At 41.5% G+C, this 13,316-nt stretch overlaps 1 protein-coding gene across 2 annotated transcripts in view; it reads right to left on the reverse strand.

Moving 5' to 3' along the window:
• Positions 1–13,316, reverse strand: part of znf385d (zinc finger protein 385D) — a 58,061-nt gene that overhangs the window by 14,124 nt on the left and 30,621 nt on the right. For both annotated transcript variants that reach the window (XM_061674769.1, XM_061674768.1), the window contains exons 3-4: positions 5,300–5,422; positions 3,489–3,609 (exon numbers count right to left, since the gene is read on the reverse strand). In XM_061674769.1, the coding sequence (XP_061530753.1) occupies positions 3,489–3,609; positions 5,300–5,422 (244 nt within the window). The remainder of the gene's footprint in view (positions 1–3,488; positions 3,610–5,299; positions 5,423–13,316) is intronic.

Below are 13,316 nucleotides of genomic sequence, written 5' to 3' on the forward strand. Positions count from 1 at the left end.
AATTGTGTGCGCTCACACGCGCGCGTGCACACAATGAGTCCAGCTGTCCATTAGCCCTGACGCACATTAAGTTAATGGAGGAAGTAAAAAGTTAGTAATGATTCCTCCATTAAACTCTTAGGCTAGTGTCCATGCGTGAATTGTTTTCATTTTATGTTACTTCAAAATCATAGAATAATAACAAGCCGAAGTGGCTACACCAACTCAGTAGATGAGCTGTTCTCGGGTGTATTGAAACATTTTGAAAAATTATAAAATTAATATACAGGACACAGACAACATCGCATCTACACAGTGGACAATTCCATCTTGCGTATTAATATTCATTAGCAGGTGCCACCGGTGCATTGTGGGAACATCAGAGTCAGACGGCGCCAGCATTGCGCAGGTGTCTTTCAGGATGATTAATGAGCGCCACTGCGGGCAGGAAGGTCGCCTGCAACGATTTGTGCGTGACGTGTTTGCAATATCACAACAAAAAGCTTGTGTGTCTTAAACGTGACACGTTACATGGCAGCTACGTTACACACCAGGTGTAGTACTGGCGACGTACCAGGTGAAGTAGGTTGCATGCAAATTACGTTAGGCGAGTTCCATTAAGAGTGCGTTATGTCACAGTTAACGTTACACGCAGGTCACGTGACACACTAGTTACAGCATATGACAACCGAGCAGAGCTCAGACTTGCCGTCTAAATGCCTAATCGCTATTGGCATCGACAGTAACGAATGAGTAGCGAATCACCATTGAATCATTACTCCTTGTACTATTCCGAAATAAAAACATGGCATTGTCCAACAAATCAAAACCAAAAATCTAATTTGATTGTTTGAAAACTATCTATTGCCCCCTGGTTATGTCCTGGTCGCAATTTTTTTTGGGGGGGGTCGCAGATTTTGTCACAACACAAGAAGACAGCCGACGCATTTTGTCTGGGCACGTTTTAGCAACCGCTTTTCCCCGGCTTACTTTAACCAGTATCCGTTGCCGCATCAGTGGTCCGTTTTGCGTCATCTCGTTGCCGTAAATTGCAATATCTGCTTCTAGTAAACCAGCTAATTAGCTTAGCTACTAGTTAGAGGTAGCTGGCTAGCTCTCATTAGTCATCTGCTCCGATGTGTTGAATGAATCTTGCATAACGTTATCCAGTACATCTGCCGCGGTCGCAGTTTGCCATGAATATCCGTGCAGCTCCTCACGGCCATCTGACACCTTGTTCCATGGAGATTATCGTCTCGGGGGAGAGTACGGCTCCGTGATCCGTGCTCTCGGGTTCAAATGGTGGCGGAAGTAAACGATGCATTGCAGCTCTTGTCAGAATAAAATACTTAGTTTGCTTCGTTTTCATTCGAATGCGAAAATTATGATTTCGTTTTTTTCAATGGGACTCGCAAGGGAATCCGAATTGCCCCTCATTCATTGGAAGCGCTGCACACAAGTGATTTACATCACACTCGAATTACGTTGCATGCGAGTTATGTTTCACGCAATTGACATTGCACGGCTATTGGAGTTACTGAATGTTTCGAGTGAGCTACACACCGGTTACTTTAAAGAGTTGCATCACACACCTTTTGTTTTACAGCCAAGTTATGTTGCATGCATGTTACTTTACAAGCAGGTTAGGTTACAGGAAACCTCCCTTAGATGCGAGTTACGATACATGCGAGCTATATTACGGGCAAGTAAATTAGACAGATTATGTTTGACATGAGTAGTTTTTAAATGCCAGTTACAGTTTGTAACACGTCTGTTATGTTACAACCGTGTCTGTTGCATGCCAGTTAGGATTACGCTACAGGAAAGTTACATTACGGATGAGTTATGCTGAGGTTACTGGCAAGTTATTCTATACGTGTGTTACGTTACGGGAAAGTTAAGTTATGGACGGGTTATGTCAGATGTGAGTTACCTTACAGGCAAGTTATAATACACTCGGGTTACGTTATACAAGATTTCTAATTGTGCAAAAGTTACACGCCAGGTATGTTACATTTTCATTTACACTTGAATGAGGTGCAAACAAGATGGGTTCATTCAAACATATCATGTACCTTTGCCTTACTACTAAGTCAGTCATTTGGAACTCTGACTTTGGCTCACAAGATGGACAAGCGCATATCAAGACGTCGCCCAGTTTCCATTATAAACTCCAGATTGAAAATCAAAACTTTCTTTGATTCCGCTCAGATGCTTTGAGTCGCAGCTTTAAGTCTGTTATCCGGCGGGAATAGCGCCACATTTCATATTTTGAATGTTTTTGTTTTTCTTTAACATCTGGCTGAGATCATTGGATTTAAGTGCCCACCTGGCTTCGACGAGATGACAATCGGGTTGTTGCGCCAACACCAGAAAAATAATGCGAATAAAAGTTGGATCCGTGATCCTACTATCTACCGAACTACTTACCGACTAATATTGTAGCCAAGATAAAGAATCCACACGCAGTTAGGTGTGATCCCCTAAACATGGCCGCTACCTTCCTGCGGAGTCAATCTTCGGGGTGTAAAAAGTGGCTTGTCATTACTCGTGTCAGACATCTTGAAAGTGGAATTGAACAGTTGTGCACAAGTTGTGTTAGGTTACATGGCAGTTCAAGGGCATGTCACATGTGAGTTGAGAGTCACGTCACGCATGAGCTACGTTACATGTGAATGAAGAGTTAGATTACAAGCCAGCTAAATTACGCACAAGTTGTGTTATTGTTACACACCAGTTAAGATTTGGGTTACATGTCAGTCACGTTACAAGCGAATTACGTTACACTAAAGTGTTCCGCAGCAGTTGAGTTACCGTACGAGTGACACTGCCTTACGTGTAACGTAAAAGTCAAATTATATGCCATGTATGTAACGTTACACGAGAGCGCTAAGTATGAGTTACTTAGCGCGCGAGTTACATGACACGTGAATTAAGAGCTACAATGCATCCAAGATACATTGCGTGCAAGTTACACGACAGGCAAATTTATCATAATACACGGGAGTCGACAGTTAATTCACAAGCAAGTTAACCGTTGAGTTACGTTACAGGCCAGCTAAATTATGTGCGAGTTCTGTTTTGTTAAACGCCAGTTAAGAGTTTGCTTACACATACGTTACGTTACATGCAAATTAAGAGTTATCTTACACACAAATTACGTTACGCCCAAGTTACAATACAAGCCAGCTCAATTGCGCAAAGGTTGTTCGGGTACACACTGGTTATGTTACATGCGAATTATGTAACTTACTTAAATTGTTACGTTACAGGCCAGCTAAATTATGTGCGAGTTATGTTGCGTGACATGCCAGTTAAGAAGTTCCTTAAAAATGGCTGCCGACTTCCTACAGATTCTACTTTTTTTTTTTTTTTGCTGTAAAAAGTCATCACTCTTGACTGACACAGTACATCGTCTCGGGACTACAAACCACCGCAGTGATCACATGCTGCCGTGAGCTAAAACAGTAACTTGTGACATCACAAAAAAAGAGGAGCTTTCCACCAACCTTTCCTGCCTGGAGTGGGCTCCTTGCCGTGCGACGTTCCTTTGAGCTTGCTCTTGGGAGCGTCCAGGGCTTTTAGCTTCTTGGCATGCTTTGTGCCCTTGTAGTGGGCCAACGCTTGGTTCTGCCAGGAGAAAAAAAAACAGCAGGCTGGATTGAGTCCCCGCAGGGACCAGGATGAAATGAAACATGAAAAAGCAGACGAGCGCGGAGACGAGCGCAGAGGCGAGCGAAGCGGCTTAGAGCTAATTAGTCCAGGCCGCAAAGCGCTAATGTTTGATTTTCCCTTTGCCAGCTTTGAACCCATCTTACGGGGTGATTCACTGACTCCTTTCATAGCAGGTTTTTTTCTGGCTTTTGTGATCCAAAGAGTGATTTATTCGATTGGAAAGCGCAGATTTATTTGATTACTTTTCAGACACTCATGCCAACCTTTTGTCACTTTTGTTAACATTTCAGCATTTTTCTTCATCGACTCGAAAATCCTGTTAATAAATTCTCTGTGGATCCAAGCAAATGCAACAATAACTGTGAGATCTATTAGGGTGGTGTTCTTTAAAAAAAAAAAAAATGTATTTTTTTTTTTAGCCCTGTTATAAAACACTGTAAAGAATGAATCATGTCACGACTCATGTGTTTAAAATAATAACCCCAAAAAGGCAATTTATTTCAAGGCTAAATATTGAAGGATTTGCCCACCATTAAATCGTTACCAATCAATCAAACCTTTATTTATATAGAACCTTACCTACTTAAAAAAAGCAACACACAGGACTTCTCCCATTGTACATTGTTATTATAATGTTATATTGATAAATGTAAATTATGGAAAATAAAAATCAATTAACAAATACGAATACACATATAACTCAAACGTCATCATTCATAAATCATCTGTAATTTATCAGTATAAAAATATATTTGAAAAGTACATATTTAAAACATCTACAGGATATAAAAATAAAATGTTCCTTGTTAATTTAACAAACATTATGACCTAAAATACAATGTTGCTCATTCTTATGAATGATTAAAGTTGCGGCGCAGCCTGGATGGACATCCTCAAATCTTGCCTGAATTATCAAGGTCGTGAGGCCCGTTGGAGGTCACCAGATAATGCGGACGAACGGCGTCGACAACACACAGGGAGCATGTTTACCTCAAACAACACGCAAGGTCCCTGTGAGGCACTATGGAAACAAACCCGTCTGTAGTCATACAACAGCTAATTTATGCTTGAAAAGTTGAGCCAGAAAACCCCTGCTGTGACAATTGTGGCCTTAGACCCCCTGTTCCCATGGCAACAATAAGCCCTCATTTACAAACATTCAACAAGAAAGAAAAAAAGAACAAAGAGAAGTTTTTTTTTACACATTTGGTGTGTGTGACTGTGTGTTTGTGTTTGCTGATCAAGAAAACATTTAAAGCGCATAAGTGCTACTTGATCCTATACATTTTAAATCAGGCTGTATAAATTGCGCAGGTGAAAGTGTGTGAAAACGCTTCACATGAAATAGTTTGTATCGTGTTCCACACTTTTGTGTTAGTTGAAACTACAAAAACAGAAATTTTCTTTAGCATGAACAAGCCTGGAAAAGGTCAAAATGACCCTAAAACGGCTGCTTCAAACCAAAATGGTTGACTTCCAATGTGTTTTCTTTTCTGGCATGAGTTCTTGAGACTTTTTGTGTGAGTCTGCTTATGACAGATGGGCCTACCAAATTGCAATTTCAAACTGGCTTCAGGGGGAGATTTTTTAAAATTATTATTCCAGGGGGCGCTACTGAGACCAAGTCCCCCCCTACCAGTTGTACCTGCGAGTTGAACCTCAGCCGGCAGACGCCGCAGGAGACGTGCTTCCTCTTGACGGCGGCGGCGGCGGCGGCAGGTGGGAGGCCCAGCGTGTGATGGAGGACGGCCTTCTGCACCAGGTCCATCTGTGGAGGAAGCACAATTGGGAGGGACGGATTAAAAAGAAAAGGAAATATTATGGGGGTGAAAAAAAAATCACTTTTGAAAATTTAGAATAGCTTAAAGTTACAGTTTACATTTTACCCGTGAGAATGAGGATAATCGCCCCGCCTCCGCCTCAATTTGAACCAGGAAAAACCGTGAACCAAGTGAGTAACAGTGAATTGTGATGTCATCCATCCATCCATTTTCTTTACCGCTTCTCCTCACTAGGGTCGCAGGCTGCTGGAGCCTATCCCAGCTATCTTCGGGCAGGAGGCGGGGTAGACCCTGAACCGGTCCCCAGCCAATCGCAGGGCACATAGATTGTGATGTCATAAAATAGCTAATATACAAACATTTAAAAAAATGTTTTAGTGGGGACTCGAACTGATTAATGGCATTTCACTTCATTTCTATGGGGAAAATGTATTTGAAATACAAATAAATAGATTTTATTATTTTTTTAACAAAGTAACAATGATTTTATTAATCGATTAATCTGTTGATTATTTTTTTGATTCATCGATGAATCGGATAAAACACATTTTTTCATTTCCATGTCTATTAAAACAGAGTGCAGTATTTCAAACTGACGGTGCAGAAAATGCATAGCCTTAAATTGATTATGATTCAGTGACTATTTGGTCTGCAACACGTCAGAAAATCGGCAAAAAAGTTGATCATCGATTTACAGAGTAAAAGAAGATGTTTTCAAATGTCTTATTTTGATTAAGGACAAAGCTCATCAGTCTGCTTTCATGGAAGACGACAGAAATAAGAGAATATTTACTGTTGAGAGGCTGAAATTCCGAGGATTTGGAACATTTTACATTAAGCGAGGTCTCTAAACGATTAATCGATTATTAAAATAGTTTAATTGGATGATGGATTAGCTGTTGATTAATCGATTCATTGTTGAACCTTTCATTTTTTTTTCACTTCAGCAGCATACCGTTAGTTTGCTTTTACCTCAAATTTTGGCTCACAAACAAAGCAAAAGAATCGACTAATTCTAAGTCAAGGTACCGCTGCACCGGCAGCATAATTCACCACTTGAGACCAGCTTGTGTTAGCATCAACATTACACAACCGGCCTCAGACTTGCAACTCTCGCCCAAAAACTGCGAGTAGAAGAAGGGGAGGACTTCTGTGTGTCTGTGTGTGTGTGTGTGTGTGTGTGCGTGCGCATGTGTGTGTGAGGGCGACGACACACGGAGTTGGCGGCGTGCGCTGGCAGCTCGGCATGCTGGGAAAGCGGAGCTGCGGAAAGGCAGCGCCAGTGAAAAACATCTGGGCTGTGACAGCGCAGGATGACCTGCTGTTAGAAGCACGCGCTGGCCTGCGAACATGTTGGATTTTGTATTTTTATTTTTTTCACACTTTGAAAGTGCAGCATCAGGACCAACTGTGGGAACCATCCTTCATCCTTCAATTGACAGCAAGCTGTCAATCTTCCTCAATGTTGCTTCATTGCCTAGTGGTGATTGATTGATATTTTTTTATGACAATTTATGTATTGCAACTTTTTTTTTTTCATTTTTATGTTTAAACCTTAACACAGGCTAGCTTCAAAGCAAAAGCCTAAATTGAAACCTTAACTAGGCTTGAAACCCTAATTTGAAACCTGTGCTTGAAATTCAAACCAAGTCTTAAAACTTTGATTTGAACCCCTAACTTGAAACTCTCGAAACACCCTTAATTTGAAACCCTAATCATGGTTTGAAACCCTAATTGGAAACCTTAATTCTGTTTTGAAACCCTAACCCTAGCTAAAAACCCTACTTAGAAATACTGACCATTGTTTGAAACCCTAATCTTGCCTTCCAACCATAATTTGAAACCCTAATCCTGGTTTGAAACCTTGAAATCCAAATTTGAAATCCTAACTTGAAACCCTAACTCAGACTTAAAACCCGAATGAAACTCTACCAATATCTTGAAACCCGACTTTGAAACCCTCCTTAATCCTGGCTTGAAACCCTACCCCTAGGTAGAAACCCTAATTTGAAAACCCAACCCTGTGTGAATCGAGGAATCTTCTGCGTTTCGGCTTGGCATCAGCCACCCGCCGAGCAGCTCAAAGAGCTCGCCAGAGGGTTGGCAAAAGCCGTCACTGGGACCAAATGAAGCGGCGCGCTCGTATAATGTGAACGCCCACACGCTTCCGACAACATCCCATAATGCTCCCTTCTCTGCAGTGTCTGCACAATCCCTTGGCGCGTCATAGGACACAGCGTTCATCACGGGGCTACCGTCGCGTCCCACTCAGACCTGTCGATCATCCCGATGAGCTATATACTGTATGTCCACGTTGCCTCAGGCACGAAGAATGCAAAGAATGAGAGAATGACGCAACTAATGCCGGATACCATACAATCGAGATGCGATGTCATTCACTCCAGTCACGGAACGGTACAATACACGACAGTGATAATATGATCACATTGACTCCAAATACAATATGATACACTACCAATTACAATGTGATATGATATAGTGCACCCCAGTTCCAATTATGAATCCATGTGATTCACTCCAATGATTAGGCGGAAGAGACAATTCACTCCAATTACGATGCAGTAGATACGATTTGCTCTAATTACGATGCGCGACACTGAAATTACGACACAGTAGGATAGATTTTTCTCACACATACATTCACTCCAATTACAATTTAGTCGATACGATTGGCTCCGATGATGATAAAGTAGATATAATGCGCTCCAAATATTATCAGTAGAAACGATACGGTCCAATTAAGATGCAACACACTGCGATTACGACGCGAAACGATACAATTCACTCTCGTCGCCATGAGACACGATTCACTCTAATCACGATGCAGTAGATATGATGCGCTCCAATTACGATGCAGTACACGATTCACTCCAATTACAACGAGGTAGATACGATTCACTCTAATTACGATGCACTACACTGCAATTACGACGTGATACGATACATTTCTTTCCAGTTGTGATGAGCTATGATTCATTCAATTTACGACGCAGTGCATATGATTCACTCCAGGTACGATGCAGGAGATACGAGGCTTTGACCACTAAAATGTTCAACCAAAACATATAACACCCCTAGGTTAACTATCTTAATGCTATCATATAATCCTAAATGCCATAGACGGGCTAACGGAAATGAGCATACACACACTGAGCAGCAGCGGGTGTTTATTTTAGTTTAAGTTAACATGGGTTCACATATTATCAAACAAATGCGACGTTCAAGAAATCTGTTTCTCTGGACTCGTCTCGTCAAGGGAGGGAAGATGGCGGGATCTGGACAGCGAGCTCATTTGGCGCATGTCATATGACAACCTGTCCGCTATGGCGGGATAACATTACGTGGAAATGGTGACGGGGTAAGACGACAGTGACGGCAACGTCTGACTTTTACATGGCAGGACTGCCGGAAAGGACAAAAACTATTCGGTGATCTTTTCAAATCAATGGTGTGACATTTACTGCTGAAATGCAAGCGATCAATAAAGTCTCAAAGCACATGAAAGAAATGACGACTATTTTATTTCTGCTCCCTTTTTTTTAAATCAATATTGACTTTGACAGTTTGTGTGTTTAACAAAGCCCTCCACCACTTATCTCACATTGATCACACTTCTTTTTCATTGACGAAAAATCTTTACGGAATAAAACCACTTTTTCAACAATCGGAGATTATAGTTGTATTGTTCCACGTCAAACAGGATTGATTTGAATTAATTATAGGTAAAAATGATTACATCACTTGATTTTATGGTTATAGCTGATTTGAGGTAGCACAGGTATGAATATGAAATCGGTTGTCTACCAATCTCCATCTAACCTTGGCTTGAAACTCTACTTTGAAACCCTTTCCATGGCTTGAAATCCTACATAGAAACCATAATTTAATATCCTTGCTCTTTTTTGAAACACCAAACCTTGTTTGAATTATTAAACCCTGGCTCAAAACCCTACTATCTAACCATAACCCTGGCTCGAAACTGTAGTTTGACACCCTAACCCTGACCTGAAACACTAACTTCAAACACCAACATTGTTTTGGAACTGTAACTGCTTTGTCGCGGGTCACATTGTAGTTTTCCCTCAGAGGGCCGTTATAACTGTAAAAGCATATACTGTAAATTTGTCATCGTGTCATCATATTATAAGATATACACAACAAATTGATGGATAACTGGTTTGGAAATCAGAAGTAAGAATAATACGTAGTTTGTTCAATTGTTGTTCAAGTTGCTGTAAAAAAAACATGTTTGGTAACAAAAAATGGATTAGGGGCTCCTATACGTGGACGGCTGTATGGCTGAGCTTGGAAAACCACCGTCTACGTCAAATCCCCGTTCTCACCGAGTCGTCAGGTAAGTTATTCACCCTTCTTATATTTTTAATAAATTGTATATTCCCCGTGGCGGCACGGTGGACGACTGGTTAGAGCGTCAGCCTCACAGTTCTGAGGACCGGGGTTCGATCGCCGGCCCCGCCTGTGTGGAGTTTGCATGTTCTCCCCGTGCCTGCGTGGGTTTTCTCCGGGCACTCCGTTTTCCTCCCACATCCCAAAATCATGCATGAATTGGAGACTCTAAATTGCCCATAGGTGTGAATGTGAGTGCGAATGGTTGTTAGTTTCTATGTGGCCTGCGATTGGCTGGCAACCAGTTCAGGGTGTACCCCGCCTCCTGCCCGCTATGCATCCTTAGGCCAGTCGTGCACGACGCAGTGGTCCCTTCCTCCAGGCCAATTCCAGCGTGCCATTGACGCGCTCACGGCCAACAAAAATGCACTATGAGGCGGCCGGGCGAGCGGGGCGAAGCAGTCTCTTCCGGGAAAGACGCGAGGAGGCAAAGACTGAAATGAGGCTACGTTCAAATATTGCGAGTTTGAAAACTACATTTTGTCCATTTAAAAATGACAATTTGAAATTTTGGTACAGATTTTAGCAATAACTATGGAAGTTGACGCGTGACGCGTGATGATGTTTTTGCGGGCCACATAAAATATGTGGCGGACTGGATCGGGGATTGAGTTTGACACCTCTGCCCTAACTCTAATTTAAAACCCTGAGCCTGTCTTGAAACTCTGGCTTTCAACTATAACCCCAGGCTTGAAACCTTAACCCTGGCTTGAAACCTAATTTTAAAACACTAACCATGGTTTCACACCCTAACTCTGACTTGAAACCCTAATTTAGGCTTGAAATCTTAATTTGAGCTCTTAACATTATCTTGAAACCCCCATTGGAAACCCTTAACCTGTCTTAAAACCTTTGCTTGAAACCCCACCTAGGCTTGAAACCCTTACCAACAACACTATTCCTTGTTTGGAACCCTAATTTGAAACCTTAACCCTGGCGTGGAACCCTAACCCTGTCTTGAACACCTATCTGGAGTAAGTTAGTGTTGATGATAAAGCCCAAAATCCTTATGGACTTTGACTGATTTACTGTTTTTTGTCTGTTAGAAGTTTTTTGTCTGTGAATAACTGTGCGTGTGCGTGTGCAATAAAGCCACGTGTTATGAAGTGGCGTGTACAGATGTACACGATTGAGAGTAATGCGCTGTATAAACGTTTCCTTGGACTGGCTCCTGACGTACTGGGGATCGTTCAACAGAAAATATTACATCAAGAATAAATACATCGATAAATGTAGAAAGAATGGAGGTGCGTGCCTGGGGTGGTCCGGGTTGAGCCTGCGAGTCTGTCTCGTGGGAACAACGTCAGTGGATTTAAAAAAAAAAAAAAAAGTAAAATCAAACGAGCTATTAAAAGGCTTCAGGCGCTCAACTAAAGTGAAAGAAAACATCGGGACGATAAGATGGAGAATTGACTCTCAGCCACAAAAATGGAACAATGCTGCATTGATATTTCACCTCTTGAAACCCTAACCCTTGCTTAGGACTCTAATTTCAACCGTAATGTGAAACCTTTATTTTGGTTTGAGACCCTAATTTAAAACCTTAAAAGTGGCATTTAACCTTAATTTGAAAACCTAACCCGGGCTTTAAACCCCATTTTTACATTCCAACCCAGGCTTGAAACACTAATTTGAAACCCTAATCCTGGTCTGAAACTCTAACCAAGGCTTGAAACCCTAATTTAAAACACTAACTCTTCATTAAAATCCTAAACTAAGCCTGTTCACCTCTTTTAAAAAACTAACCCTGATTTCAAACAAAAACGTCAAACCTTAACTTGGGCTTTAAACCTTACCCTTTGCTTGAAACTAAACACAAGGTTTTAGAATGAAACCCGATTTTGACACCCTAACAAAGGCTTGAAACCCGGATTTGAAGCCCTAACCCTGTTTTGAAATGCAAATTTCAAACCCTAACCCCGGCCTGAAACCTGGCTGAGCTCCGTGCGCACCCGGTCCTCCCTCAGATGAACCCCGACTTTTCTCGGCTATTGTTGGCCTCAAGCCGACACAACTTTGGCGTCTTCGTCAGACTGCAAATCACCGCCGGCTATGTGACCTGATCACACTGATGATTCTTCTTATAGTATTATAACCTCAATTTAAAGCCCAAACCTTTGCTTGAAACCTTTGTTCTGGTTTCAAACCCGAAATTGAAACACTCACCCTTACTCACCCTTGCTCAACCCAAGCTCAAAAATCCGAATTTGAAACCCTAACACTGGGTTGTAATTCCTACTCTGAATTCGTAACTATGGTTTGTAATCCTAATTGGAATCCTAACGCTGAAACTTTGAAACCCTCATTTTTAAACCTTACTCGGAAACCCTTATTTGAAACATTCACCTTTATTTGAAACCCTAACCCTAGTTTGAAACCCTTACCCTGTCTTTACCTTAATTTGGAACCCTCACCAAGGCTTGAAGCCCTAATTTCCAACAGTCGTTCTTGCTTAAAAGTCGAATTTCAGTCATCTATTTGCCTCGTCTCCTCTAATCTACCACACGTTTGTTCCCTTTTGCTTCCTGACAACCGAAACGCTTACCTGCCAAACCCGCAAGAGAGAACATTTCAACAGTGTGCTGAACAAAGCAAGAACCTTGGTCGTCCATTCGTGTCGTTATGATTGACGAACGGGACATTACACCTACTCCTGTCCTGTCGTCTATTGCGCAGCCCAAAAAAATAAAAGTGCAAGAGCAGCTTTTAAAACCACAACTTGGAGTTTAGCGGCGCGTTTGCCGCTAAAGTGCAACGTCAGGCGAGGCTTATAAATCCTCATCTGTTGGCCCATTGGATCAACTTCGATCGTTTTTTTTTTTTTTTTTTTGCAAAATTCCCTTTAAAGGTAATTTCTACTCTATCATACAATCAAGAGGCTGGCCGGAGCGGCTACCGACACGAAAGGAGGACGAAGGGCGGGGGCGTCTTGCCAGTGACAGCGTTCAATAAAAAGACAGATTAAACCATTTATCTTGCTGTAATATTCCATCGTGAATATCAAACACAGTAATGAAAGGGGGAGGGTTGATTCCCGTCCTTGAACACCCAAAGGGTGAATGTTAAGAAAAGAAACCTGGAATGGTGGCATCCATTTTGAATGTTCTTATATTTGTAAAGTAGTAACGACGTAATCATGAAAAGTGTGGATTCCAAATTATGATGCATTTGTGTAACGCCATTTTCTATTATACTCGCTACTACCTTGATGAAAGGGAAAGAAATTGATAAATAATATAGATTTAATCTCTGTGAGTAGATCACATTGTCCTCACTGGCCAGGACTTTAATACATTATTGATCTGAAAAAGGCAACAATGCCAAAAGTACACAAAATAAATGATGATAATCTACTTTCAATTGAACCCTTGTGTACCTTTTCACTCAATCAACAATAACTCCGTTTTTTTTTTTTTTAAGTCACAGATTCAAGTCAATTCAAACAATTTAATG

The sequence above is a fragment of the Phycodurus eques genome, chromosome 4 (assembly GCF_024500275.1).
Source record: "Phycodurus eques isolate BA_2022a chromosome 4, UOR_Pequ_1.1, whole genome shotgun sequence".
NCBI classification, from domain to species: domain Eukaryota; kingdom Metazoa; phylum Chordata; class Actinopteri; order Syngnathiformes; family Syngnathidae; genus Phycodurus; species Phycodurus eques.